We start from the raw sequence: 13,505 nt of genomic DNA, 5'->3' as shown, positions 1-13,505 counted from the left end.
AGCAGACATATAGTACAGGTATATTCTCCTACTAGGGGACCCTAGATGTGGTAGAATTAGGCATCCTAAATATTTATGCACTAACAGATGACGGGGACTATTTTCTTGAGCTACAGGATCCTATGACAGGCTGCCTTGATATTGTGATACTATGGACAGAAGAATTCAACTTTGTCTTGGATGGACAACGCAATACATATTCCCCGAAACAAAACAAAAAACCACATATGACATCAGCCTTGAGACAATATGTTCAGTGCTGACATATGGCGAGAAATTCACCATTAAGCAAGGAATACTCATGTTACTCTGTGGCACATCAGATCTATAGCAGGTTAGACCAGGTACTAGCAATGGGGGACTGCCAGACTTGAATTCGGAGAGCCCAATACCTGGTGAGGTACTTGTTGGACCACTCCCCACTAGCAGTAACCTTTGACTGGGGCAGCAGAGGTCGTGGCCTTCCACATGGTTGCTGCCACAGTGGGTGCTGCAAGGTCTCAAATGGCCGGGGGACCTCAGCGAACATCTAAAGGCGTATCTCACGACCAACTGGGACATCACTGACAGGCGGGGGCTGAGTGGGAAGCGATGATGACAGTGGTACAGGGTATAACTGGGAAAGGGAAAATGAGCTAGGCAACACCAGCAGGCAGATATGGTCATACAGGAATCTCTGCTTGCAGGTTTACAGAGGAGGGAAGTGGGAGGTTAGACAATAGGAGTGAAAATAATAAATGCCCATTGGTCCCTGGGAGAGCCGATGGACAGACTCGACAAGATGACAATAGGCAATGTCTCCACAGGGAGGTGGATAAACCTGGCAGGTTACTGGCTCGGGTTCTGAAAAGGGAGATATCCACAGCGCCGTTCATGGTTTTAGGGCGCATGAACGGCAGAGGGCCATTAATCGTACATTCAGAAATGATCTGAGAAAGGTATACTGAACTGAAGATCCGGCTGACCTGGAGACTGTAGCCTCCTAGTTGGGAGAGGTGGAGTTCCTGAGGTTGCCGGAGGTCCTCCAGGATGAATTCGAGGCAAACATCACACAGGAGGAAGTGTGGGAGGGCCTGGAGACATTGTCCTCTAATAAAGCTCTGGGTATTGACGGATATCCACTAGAAGTTTTCCAAACATTCAAACTCTTCCTAAAGGAAAAATTATCAGAGGTTTTTGAGGAGACCCATGCCCAGGGGCTGCTGCCCTCCCGATTAGGGAGGGACCTATGTGTACGATCCCAAAGTCGGGTGGAAGATCCAATGCATGTTACCTCCCATCGACCACTGGCTATAATTAATTGTGATGGCAAGGTCCTATGTAAAGTTTCGAAATTACAGCTTAGACGGGTAGTGCTGGTGCACAACGATCAGTGTGGGTTCATACCTGGGAGAAGCGTGGCCCAGAATCTGAGGCGTCTAATGCATTCAGTTCATGACATGGACAAAGAACTGGTCTTGGCATCACTGGATATAGCAAAGAGATTGGATTGAACCTATCTAGAGGCAGTGTTACAGTGAATGGGCCTCAGCCCGACCTTCCGCGCCTGGGTTAAATGATTGTATACGAATTCCCCTGCAAGAATGCAGACTGGCAAAGAGGTGTCAGAGATATTAGAGGTGCAGCGAGGCATTAGGCAGTGTTGCCCACTACTGTTTGTGATGGCACTGAAATCGCTGCCCACTAAACTCTGGCAGGTCATGGGACACTGGAGAATTAGAGTGGGTCACCCTTCCCATGTACTGTCGTTGTATGAAAACGATGTCCTCATAAGTAGTTCTAGCAGTTGGGTATCCCCTCACATCACTCGACCAGTTTCTACATTATGCCAAAATTGTGTAAATCGCCAAGGAAATTTGGAGGGTCTTCCCAGCTGCACCACCACACTCTGAGGTCCTCCAGGTGGTTTTGACTGTGGGGGTGGCGGTACACTTGATGTCCTGGACGTACAAGCCTCATAAGCGGGACATGCCCAAAAGACAGATTACAGCCTGCATGGCACTGGGGAGATTAGCTGGGTGAACACCTTATGAATAATGACTGGAAAATGACCAGCACATTGGTTAAAAATGTCTCAGAAAATGCGAGACTTAAGCTACTGCATTTCAAAGATGTACACAATACATACCTCACACCAGTCAAACTACACAAGATATATGTGGGCTGTTCTACAGCTTGCCCCCGCTGCGGGCAGTACAATGCCACATTCCTGCACCTAGTGTGGCAATGCAATAAGGTTTTGACGTACTGGTGGGTGCTGGTGGAACGGATTGAGGGAGCAACTTAGTTTGACTATCGATCTATCACCTGCCCAGTGCCTTCTGTGAATCCCACAAAAAACAGGAAAATTAAGAACAAGTTACTTACCTTCGGTAACGCATTATCTGGTAGAGACAATATCTAGCTGCAGATTCCTTGCCTTTGAATGTCCCAGGCATCAGGCTGGATCCGGAAACTTTTGTGTGAGCAGTGCCCCTTTGCGCCGTCGGGTTGCTCCATGCGTCTCCGCGGGGCATCATCAGGTAAGTTAACATTGGTTATGATGTTGTGGTCACCTATCTAGGCGCCACCCAGGCACGCGGACGTCAACACTTTTCACTTTTCCACGCCAGAAGCGCAGAGCCATGAAGTGACTGACTTGAGTGTGTGTCATAACTAGGGCCCTGAAAAAGAGAGCAACCCTAGCCTTAACAAATGGGTCCACAGAGCGGGGAGGCATGGGTGGGTCTGTAAGGAATCTGCTGCTAGGTATTGTCTCTACCAGATAATACGTTATCAAAGGTAAGTAACTTGTTCATCTGATAGACTTCTAGCTGCGGATTCCTTACCTTTGAATAAATACCCAAGCCATACCATCCTGGTAGTGGGCTGCTGACATATTTCTTACACTAAGTCCTGCAGGACAGAATGGGCAAAATGCCTGTGCCTAAGGACCGGACTGTCTAGATAGTAATTCTTGGCAAAAATGTGCAAAGATGCCCATATTGCTGCCTGGCAGTTGTCCAGGACTGGGACACCTGAGACATGGTCGCAGCCTACCCCTTGGTGGAATGAGCTTGCAAGCCCTCAGGGGATGTTTCTCAGCCAGGGCATAGCAGATGTTAATGCACCCAGCGAGAAATTGTCAATTTTTGCACTGCCTGATCTTCTTCAGCTATCAAGCAACCCACAAAGAGCTAGTCGTTCACCCAGAACTCTTTTTTGCAGTCAAGGAAGAATGACAATGCTCTTTTTAGGTTCAGATGGTGGAGACGCTCCTCTTCCTCAGAGGGATGCGGGGCGCAACAAAGGTGGGCAGTATGATTGACTGACCCAGATGGAATTGTGTCACCACTTTTGGCAAGAATGAAGCCCGGGTGCGAAGCACCACCTTATCCCCAAAGGTCATCATTTAGGGAGGCTTGCATGACAAAGCCTGCAACTCACTCACCCTCCAGGCAGATGTTATTGTCACCTGAAATGCTGTCCTGATGGTAAGCAGCCGGAGGGGACAACTATTCAAATGATCGAAAGAAGGACACATAAGAAATGTGAGAACCAAATAAAGGTCCCACTGCGGCATGACAAAGGGCGTGGTTAGAAACATATGTACAAGCCCTTATAAGAATCTATCTACAATAAGGGAGTGAAATAAGGAGGGCTGGTCTGGCAGCCGCCAGAAAGCGGACAGAGCAGAAAGATAACCCTTGAGAGTTAACACTGCAGAGTCCTGGTGGATAAAATGAAAAGAAGGATAGTAGATAAAGAGGAAGAAAGATGGTCAATAGACCATTCTGAACAATATTTTACAAATATTTTATAAACTTTTGACAATGGCAGGTGTATATCGTCTTAGTGGAGGGCCGCCAAAATAATATTACACACTTCGGAAGGAAGGCCGAAAGCTGGAGGTGGAGAGTTGACAGGTTCAGGTTGAGGACCCTCCCCTGCCGCTGCGACAGAAGATCCTCCTGAAGAGTCAGCCTAATCGGATGATCGATGCCCATTCAAAGAAGCTCTGGATATCAGACTCTCCTTGCCCAGTCCGGAGCCACAAGGAGGACTTGGACCTGGTCACTCTTGATCTGCTTGAGAACTCTTGGCAGAAAGGGTAGGAATGAAAGACGTACAGTAGACCTGAGCTCAACTTGCAACAAAAACTGTTGCTGAGCGATAGCCGCCTTGGAACCTCCAGCGGGCAAAACTGCTGACATTGAATATTCTCTTTGGAGGTGAACAGATCTAACCAAGGCTCTCCTCACTGTTGAAAGAGGCCTTGCCCCACCCGGACTTGAGATGCAATTTGTGATTCGCTAGGCACTGACGGCTGAGTTAGTCTGCCCTGGCATTCAGAGAACCTGAACTACCAGGATTATGACCTGCTGCTCCAGCCATGTCCAGAGACGCAGGGCCTCTCAACAAAGGGTCCACGACCACACCCCGCCCTCCTTATTGCGTAACCACATGGCAGTGGTGTTGTCCGTGAACACCTGCACTAACTTTCCCTTGATAGAGGGAAGAAATGCTTTCAATGCCAACGGGATCGCCCAAAGCTCCAACAAATTGATGTGGAGCGTCAACTCTGCCTGTCTCCTGATCTCCAACTCTCCCAGATGGCCACCCCAGCCCAGAAGTGACACATCTATCACTACTGTGAGATATGGTTGGGCAAGAGAGAGGGGTCTGCCTCTGTCCCAATCACGGTTTGTCAACCACCACAGCATGTCTTTTGCAGTTCCCTCCCAAATCTGGACCATGTCAGAGAGATAGCCTTAATACTGTACCTACTGGAAATTCAGGTCCTACTGCAGAACTTGCATACACCATCTGGGGTGGTTTACCAACAGGAAGCAGGAGGCCATGATTCCTAGCAGACTCAGAGTCAGTCTCACCGAAATCCAGGATAGAGTCTGAAACATCGGTATCATAAACTGAATATCCTAGACTCGCTGCTCAGGAGGATAGGCCTGAACCTGCACTGTGTCCAGAAGAGCTCCAATGAAAGGGAGCATCTGAGAAAGAGTCGGGTGTGACTGTGGCACGTTTATAGAGAACCCCAGAGAATGCAGGAGAATTAGTCTGAAAGTGGGAGACGACAGCCTGAGGTGAGGACGCCTTTAACAGCCAGTCGTCGAGGTATGGGAAGACTTAAACCCATAACCTACGCATATGATCTGCTACCACTGCCATCACCTTCAAGGGGCGCTAGTAAGGCCAAAAGGCAGCACAGTATACTCTAAGTGCTCATGGCCTACCTTGAAAAGCAGGTGCCATCTGTGGCCCAGCAGGATGGGGATGTAAAAATACGCATCCTGCAAGTCCAATGCTACCAGCCAGTCTCCTTGGTCTAGGCCGGACAAGACCTAAGCCAATGTGAGCATCGTGAACTTCTCCTATTTGAGGAAGAGTTTGACGGTCTGAAGAGCTAAAATTGCACACAAGCCTTTGTTCTTTTTCAGAATCAGAAAGTAGCAGGAAAAGTAACCACTGCCTACTTCTGAAACCGGAACCCTCTCTATAGCTTGCTTGGCCAGGAGAGCAATAACTTCCTCTCGGAGTAAAGATAGATGATCCTCCACCTACCGTTCTTGAATTGGCTGAATAGAAGGAGGAAAAGAAGGGAAAGGCAGAGAACAGCCTTCCTGAATAATCTGCAAGACCCATTTGTACGATGATATGGACCTCCCGTAGAGGAGATGGTGGTGAATTCTCTCTCCAACTGGAGTGGAATTGTCTTTCAGGCTCAAACTAGGACTGCTAGGAGGCTGCAGCTGCTGAGGGCTTGGTGGCAGACGACTTCTGCCTTATTGCCAAGATCGGAATGAGCTGCTTCCACATCCTTGCACATCTTGGGAAGCCTGCACAGGACTGTGGTGGGATATGGTTGACACAGCTGAAAATCCCTTCCAGTGCCATGAAAGGTGCGAAAGGAGGTGTTACTGAAAGGCCCAAGGATCTGGCTGTAGCACGAGAATTCTTGAAGTGTTCCAATGCAGAGTATGCTTTCTCACCAAAGAGACTAGATCTGTCAAAGGGCAGGTCCATGAGATTAGCCTGGACATCACCCGAGGAGCCAGATATTCGTAGCCAGGCATCACCGTTGACGAAACTGCTCTGCCCAGCGAGTCAGTCATGTCTAGGCCACACCTAATGGTGAATTTTGCCGCATCTCTCCCAACCTTCACCGCCTGTGAAAGTACAGCCCAGGCCTCCTCTGGACCTGTGGCAGCACTTGTGCAACCGTTTCCCGAAGGGCGTGGGAGAAATGGTCCAATAAGCATGCGGTATTCACCGACCACAATGCAAGGCTTGCATAAGAAAATATCTTCTTCCCAAGTATGTCCAGCCTCTTGGATTCCCTATTCCGAGGATCGGAAGGGAACGTGCCATGGGATGTTGAAGCCTGCACAACCATGCTTTCAGGGGTGGGAGTTGGCTGAGGTACCTTGGATCACCCGGAGCCTGGCAATGGTGGCGGCAATTGTCCTGTTCAGAGGATCCCCTGTGCTAGGTCTGCGCAAGTGCGTAGGAGGACATCTGTCAGTGCTTTATTAAAGGGAATAGGGGTTCAGAAAAAGAAGCCCCAGGCTGAAGCACTTCAGTCAAGAGAAAGTCCTGACCTGCACGGAGGGCAGCTCCAGTACAAGGGCCTCTCCTGACATACTTACCGCCATGGTATAGGAAGCCCCCTCCTCCGTAGCTACAGTCGGAGGAGAGAGCATGCCAATGTCTGAGGATGTGTCCAGTCCACTGGCTTCCCCAAGTTCCTTATACCAGTCCTTTTCCACTGAAATGTCTATTTGATTCTAAAGGGTCCATAGACCCCTCCCAATCTTCTCCTATGCCTGAGTCTTCCTCAAGATTTCCAGGCGACAATATAGAACCTCCGGGCTCTGCCAGAGTCGAGGTGAGCGACATCAGTCCAACTCTGAATAGTCAGGAATACGGATGGGGCTGGAACCTGCGTCGCTGAAGGCCCAGACTTTGGGTCCGACGCTGGGGAAGGTCACGTTGGTAGGGCTGGCATTGACCCGGATCTGGAACTGGATCCATGAGGCACCACAGGCACCATGGCCAGAGCCGACAACGTATAATCAGGTGAGGCCCCCTTCGACACTGCCGGGTCAAAGGCTCACTAGAGGGGTGAGCCCACTCAAATGTGTGACGCATAGCCACGTAAAATTCTTTTATCTGAGGGGGGGGTCGCTTCGGTTCCCAGAAACAGGGGGAGGCCTGAAGTCGATCCTGGCTCTAGCTCCGCAGAACCATGCCTAGAGCGTTGGTGCGCCTTACCTCGTTCACCGATGGACGACAGCCGGCGTGAAGATGAAGTCTGCTTGGAATTCTTTTTCTTTTGCCTCTTCCTCAAGTGTTCCGAAGACCTTGAGTGGGAGCAAGAAGACTTGGGACTCTGGGAGCGGTTCCGCGACCACCTCTTCTTGGAACAGGACTGGGATCTCTGCGGAGTCTCACTGGCCGGTTTTGACTGCTGGGCTGAAAGGAGCTTCAAGGCTCGCTCCCACAAGGCCTTTGGAGCCTGGCCTGACAGTCAGGACATGACTTCATGTCGTGGTTAACACCAGAGACACACAAGGTGGAGGTTGGTTACCGACACGGCCAATTCCCAGGCGCCACATAATTTAAACCCTGACCTTCTAGAAGACATACTGCGACTCAGAAACAATTTTATTCGACAAAAAGTTTTAAAAAACTGCTAGAAAGAGGGTAGCTTTTCTCTGGATGAGTGCTTAACTGGCACCAAAAGAAAATAACTGATGTCCATGCACCTATATAGGTGACCACGATGTCATAACTGATGCTAACAACACAGATGTCACGCGGAGCAGAATAGAGCCACTACATGGTGTGCAGGGGTAGTGTTCACGCACAAGTTGTCAGTAATTCAAAGGTAAGAAATCTGCAGCTAGAAGTCTCTATCACATTTATACATTTCTCCAGCTTGCCTTTCTCCAAGAACAATAGGGAGTTGTCAAGGGGTGGCTGGGACCAGAGGGCAGTAAATGGGTAAAAGATACTGTTGAGTGAACACTAGTCAAAGGGGAACATATCAGGTTCTCCAGAAGACAGACATGAGAAAGTGGCTGAAGACTTGGAGTGAGTTCTGGGGAGCCATAGTGACAACTTTTGAAGGGGCAGGACAATCGATGAGCTTTAGTGGTCCACGACTGCTACACCTTACGGGACTATTCGACACAGAGGCACACCCAAACCTTGCACGAATAATCCCATGGAAGAATGCGTTGCTAACAAGGTACATCCATGAGTTTGGGAAAGGAAGGGTGTTCTTGAAAATTGGTACACTGGAAGTACAAAAAGAAACTACACAAGAGGAAACTGGTGAGTGGGAGATAGCCTGAGAGGGGCAGGTTCATGATAACTGTACGGATATACTGATGAGGTGGAATCGAGTGGAGTCACAGCTAGAAGGTTTTCATGTTGTAATACATGTATGTTAGTATGCAAAAGTATAAATAGAAATGTTACAATCCCTAATATCACAGATTCCTTGGGCTTCACAGACATAACCTTGAACAAGATATCGAGAACATTGCAATTGCATCTTCTGAGGATCAAAAACACAGTATCCTATAAATCATCCTTTGTATATAGGACAGGCTGTTATTTTTATTGTTGTACTATAAGAGCCCTTTACTTCGACGTCCTAGAAACAGTAGCACCCATCTGAACGCTTATTACAAGGTACTAATTCTTTGCCTATTATGCCAACTCATTCATAATCTCTAGGACTAGATAGTCTTAGCCATGACGGTTTGTATAGGGATCCTGATGCTTAAGAGGGATTATTCACAGTAAATTTCACAGTGTATGGATTTCCAGAATATTTCCAGTCCAATACACTGAACACAAATACAACAGATGTATTATTTGTGCTGCCTGAGAATGCTCCGTGAGAGAAACAAAACTAGTGAAAGTATAACTCTGACAGAATGGAAATGTTGGTAGTTGTGCCTTATAAATGGCTCCAAATGCCGCCCAGGCAAGCAGTTTCTGTTACAATCAAAAGCCCATTTGGTCTACACTTGGTCACTGAAAAAATAAAAAAGTCCAGATTTCACTTTGTAAAAATTCTCAGTATCACATCTTATCACTTAAGAATGACCCTTGGGTAACTCAATTATTAAAGGTTACCTAGCAATTCTTGAAGTAACTGCTATGCAATGAGCACAAATTCCTTGAACACACACAGTCCCCATATGATACTAGATGTTACAATGTACCTGCACATGATGTTACGTAGCTTCTCAAGATTGGCAGAAGTGAAATACCAATAGTTTCTGTCACATCGCTGAACATCTTTCTCAATTCGGTGCAAATTTATGGTATACAAGTCCAACACTTCTTGCTAAACAGACAGGAAAAGGTAAGAACACAAGTTTAAAAATAAATCTAGTAATGTATTTTTCAACTTAAAATTGAACAAAACATATTTTAAGAGTTTATGCAGCAATTTGCTTTGTCACTTGGAGTTTATGAAGTGTATCAATACACCAATACATTTTAACATACTAGTCATTTGAGGTTTACATAGAGCTTGGCAATACATACTGCATCACAAGGTTACGTAGGCAAGCCATTTTCAAAAAGAGAAACATACAAATATGAAGTTAATGGAAGGAGGAAGATGTTACATTTTACATTAGAGATGTTACATCACAAGTGCACAAAATTACAACTGTTGCTGTATTTTTTTAAGGGCCTGAGTCAGAGGGCAGTGAGAGGTCTTGAAATAGGAGGGTGCTGATTTCTTATCTGAAGGTGCAATGTGAGGCTGATCAGGCAGAAATAATGTCATACAAGGCGTTGGACGAAAGAGAATGCTTGTGTGCTCCTTTTCTGGTTTTGACACTCATAAGATCAGTTGATGCTTCAAATGGTTAGAATTTAGCTGCATTTATTTTCTGTCAGAATATCAAATTTCTGGATGTGTGTGAATATATATATATATATATATATATATATATATATATATATATATATATATATATATATATATATATATATATATATATATATATATATATATGTGTGTGTGTGTGTGTTGTGTGTAGCCTTCTAACTACAGATAGGAATAAAAAAAATGGATGCACAATCAGAGACTAGTTACTAAGAGCGGGGTGGCATGATCCTTGATTCCATCTTTAGCAACGTTGATTAGTAGCTTGACTTCACAGTGGTGATCGTTTATGAGATCTGCAGGCCCCTTTGGAAGTGTTTTGGCAAGTTGAATTCGCTCCATTCCATTTCCTATGATTTATTTGGGTTGAACTCCTGGATGTACCAAGCAGCTGCAACTTCACATAGCAAGCTTCCTTCGTCAACGGCCTCCTTGACTGCGACGCAGGACCTTGCATTGCTGCCTCGCAGCTCCAAGGAACCGATGCTGCACAACGCATTTCTGACCCGGACTTCACATTGCCTCTTCTGCGTGACGCATCCTAGAACAAGGACCTTACAATGTTTTGCAACCAGAATTTAAGTCACTCTTGTTCAGCGGGCCTAACTGGGCCCCTGGCCAGCCTAAACTCCATCGCGGTTGGTCTTAACCTGTGACTTTTGACAGGTCCCGCGCGACCAAAAATATCGGCAGTTGGTGCTTTGCACTTTTTGGCACTATTTTCACTGAAATCTTTTCACTTGCATAGGTCTGGTTTTACTGATTGTTTTTTGATGTTTGGTTGTTTTATTTATTACAAATTACTCGATTTTTCTAATCTAGCATAGGATTGTTCTTGGTTTGTGTTTTTGCTATATTACGGTTTGAAGTGTTGCATATATACTTTACCTCTGGGATTACACAGATCAGCGGAGTGAGGAAACCTGGAAGAAGCAATGATTACCATATGAAAAATAGGAACAACCGTCTTAAGGAAGGGAGATAATTTTGAACATTTGATTTATTTTTTCATGAATCTAAAATATTTCCATTGTGTGGTCCTAACCCAAATCGCTAACGTGCAGCACAATCATTACAGAACCTGTAATAACACTACATCTAGTCTCATAATTTTTGCTTAAATAGTAACTGACGGATAGAAGGAGAGAATCTGAGTGACATCAGGAGCTTGTTAGTGCATAAATCTATAAGGATAGTTTCCTTATTCATTCTGGGTACATCTTTTGGATTCTGAATTCTTATCCAAGGCCTGTGGATATGGCATTTTGAGAAATCTCAGGAAAAGAGTGCAAACTCCATTTTTCATGTGTTCAGTTTCAAAATAATGGTGGAAAACCAGGTTTCCATTAAGAAGAGGCATGTTATCAGCTGTCGACGTTTAGACACAGAGGTGTGTTTTCTGTGTGAATTAATGGTTTGGGAATTTACTTTTAGTAAGCATAAGTAAGCATACGTATCCTAGTTTACAAGCATGAATTAGACCTTGCAGACATGCTTCACCTTTTTCAGAGCTTTTGGGGCATCATTGGTACTTCAACAATGCCGGTTTCATTACTTTTTGGGAAGATGGCAGTATTGAAGCAAATAATGATGCTTGGAGTTATACCACTGCACCAATTTCCAGTATTTTGCTCGAGAAGCAAACAGAGGCAAAAGACTTAATTTTAATTGGATAACTGCTTAATGAAGTAACAATGTGGTAAATGTTCAAAGTGGAGAATATATTCCAAAAAAAGTGAAGAATAAGTTACTTAACTTGGGTAATGCCTTATCTGGTAGATACTATCTAGCTGGAGAATCTTTACTTGAGAATATTCCCCAAGTATCAGACTGAATCCAGAAAACATTGAGCAGTACTTCTGGGTGCCGGTATGTGGTGTCATCCGGTTCTGTGTTGTAGGCATTATCTGCGATTGATTTGACGTGCACGTTGCCTATATAGGAGATTCTGATGCAGAGTACAATCCACCTGAAAATGGTCTGTTTCAGCACTGCTTTCTCTTTCTTTGGTCCAGTGAACTCAACAAAAGGCTGGTGACCCATCTAGTGATCTTTAGTGCAATCAATATAAAAGGACAGTGCCCTTCTAGGGTCCAGACAGTGGAGCCTCCCTTCCACCTTTGAGAGGCGTTGTGGAGTAAAGAATGTCAGCAGTGTGATGTTTTGGTCGATGTGGAAAGGTGTCACCACCTTTGGCAAATAAGAGGCAAGGATTCAGTGAACCAATTTGTCTGGGAAGAAGCTGGTGTATGAAGGGTGAAACTTGCAGACGCTCCAGACCAATGTGATGGACAAAAAGAAGACTATCTTGATAGTCAGAAGTTTTAGAAGGCAGCTATGAATGGATTCAAAAGCACAACACATCAAATAGGTTCAAACTAAATTAAGATTCCATTGGAACATACCGAAAGGTGTGGGAGGAAACGTGTTTTGAAGTCCTTTTAAAAACCGTGTCAGAACAGGTGATTTAAACAAGAAAGTTTGGTCCAGCCACCGCAAAAATCCCAAGATGGTTGAAACATACCTCTTAACTGTTCCCAGAGTAAGGCATTTGCAGTTTAGAAACAAAACAAAAAACAACACATAAAACAAGGGTGCAGAAAGTGGGTCAATGTGTTTCTGAGTACACCAATCAACAAAACTGGCCCAACGGAAGGCGTATACAGTTTTTATTGAAGGACGCCTGGCTAAAAAGATAACCTCACAGAATTCGGGAGGAAAGTCACAGATCTTCAACTATCTTTGCTCAATCTCCAAGCATAAAAGGTGGAGGGTGAGCAGGTTCAGGGACAGGACCCTCCCATGCTGTTATGACAGGAGATTATGCAAGACGGGCTAGATGATCGGAGGACAGTTGCTCATGCCCAGAAGTTCTGGATAACATACACTCCATGCCCATTCTGGAGCCACGAGGATGAATTGAGCCCGGTCAGTTCTGAACTTTTTCAGACCTGGGGGTAGGAGAGGTATTGGGGGGAGGGGGGAGATGTGAGGGAGTCCTGTATTACAGTCTAGTAGGAATGCATCTCTGAGCAGGAGCCGTTTTGGAAACTCGAGCGTGCAGAAGTGCGCGTTCTCTGCCGTAGCATATAAATCTAGCCATGGATATCCCCAGACCTGAAAGAGACCTGACCCTGAGTCATGTCTGGATGCAGAGGCCTTCGCAGTCCACAAGGCATCGATGGCAGAGTTTGATCGTGCTGGTATTTAGAGATACCATCAGGTGCTGCATGACTAGGAAACTGTCCTGACATTCTAGCCATGCCCAGAGCCGCCTGGCACAGGATCCACAACTCCACTCCGCTCTTACTGCTGCAGTACAACATGCAGTACGGTTGTCCATGAACACATGGACCAGCTTTTATGTAAAGGAGGGCATGAAAACTTTCAATGTCAAGTGACTCACCCTCAGCTCCAGAATATTAATGTGGTGCTAAGTTTCTGCTTGAGAACAGAGGCCTCTGATCTGCACATCTCCCATATGGCCACCCAGCCCAGATCGATTCATCAGTCACCACTATCAGCTCTGGGAGGGGAAGGGAGAAGGGTTTGCCACTGATCCATTCTTGGTTTAGCAACCACCACTGCA

At 45.9% G+C, this 13,505-nt stretch overlaps 1 protein-coding gene across 1 annotated transcript in view; it reads right to left on the bottom strand.

Annotated features, from left to right (window-relative positions):
- Positions 1-13,505, bottom strand: part of LOC147679546 (small G protein signaling modulator 1-like) — a 645,847-nt gene that overhangs the window by 135,642 nt on the left and 496,700 nt on the right. Inside the window, exon 8 of the mRNA XM_086942458.1 lies at positions 9,240-9,364. Within this exon, the coding sequence (XP_086798584.1) occupies positions 9,240-9,364 (125 nt within the window). The remainder of the gene's footprint in view (positions 1-9,239; positions 9,365-13,505) is intronic.

Source organism: Lissotriton vulgaris, chromosome 11 (assembly GCF_964263255.1).
Source record: "Lissotriton vulgaris chromosome 11, aLisVul1.2, whole genome shotgun sequence".
NCBI classification, from domain to species: domain Eukaryota; kingdom Metazoa; phylum Chordata; class Amphibia; order Caudata; family Salamandridae; genus Lissotriton; species Lissotriton vulgaris.
The sequence above is the reverse complement of the archived record's forward strand: the minus strand, read 5'-3'. Positions and strand labels throughout refer to the sequence as shown.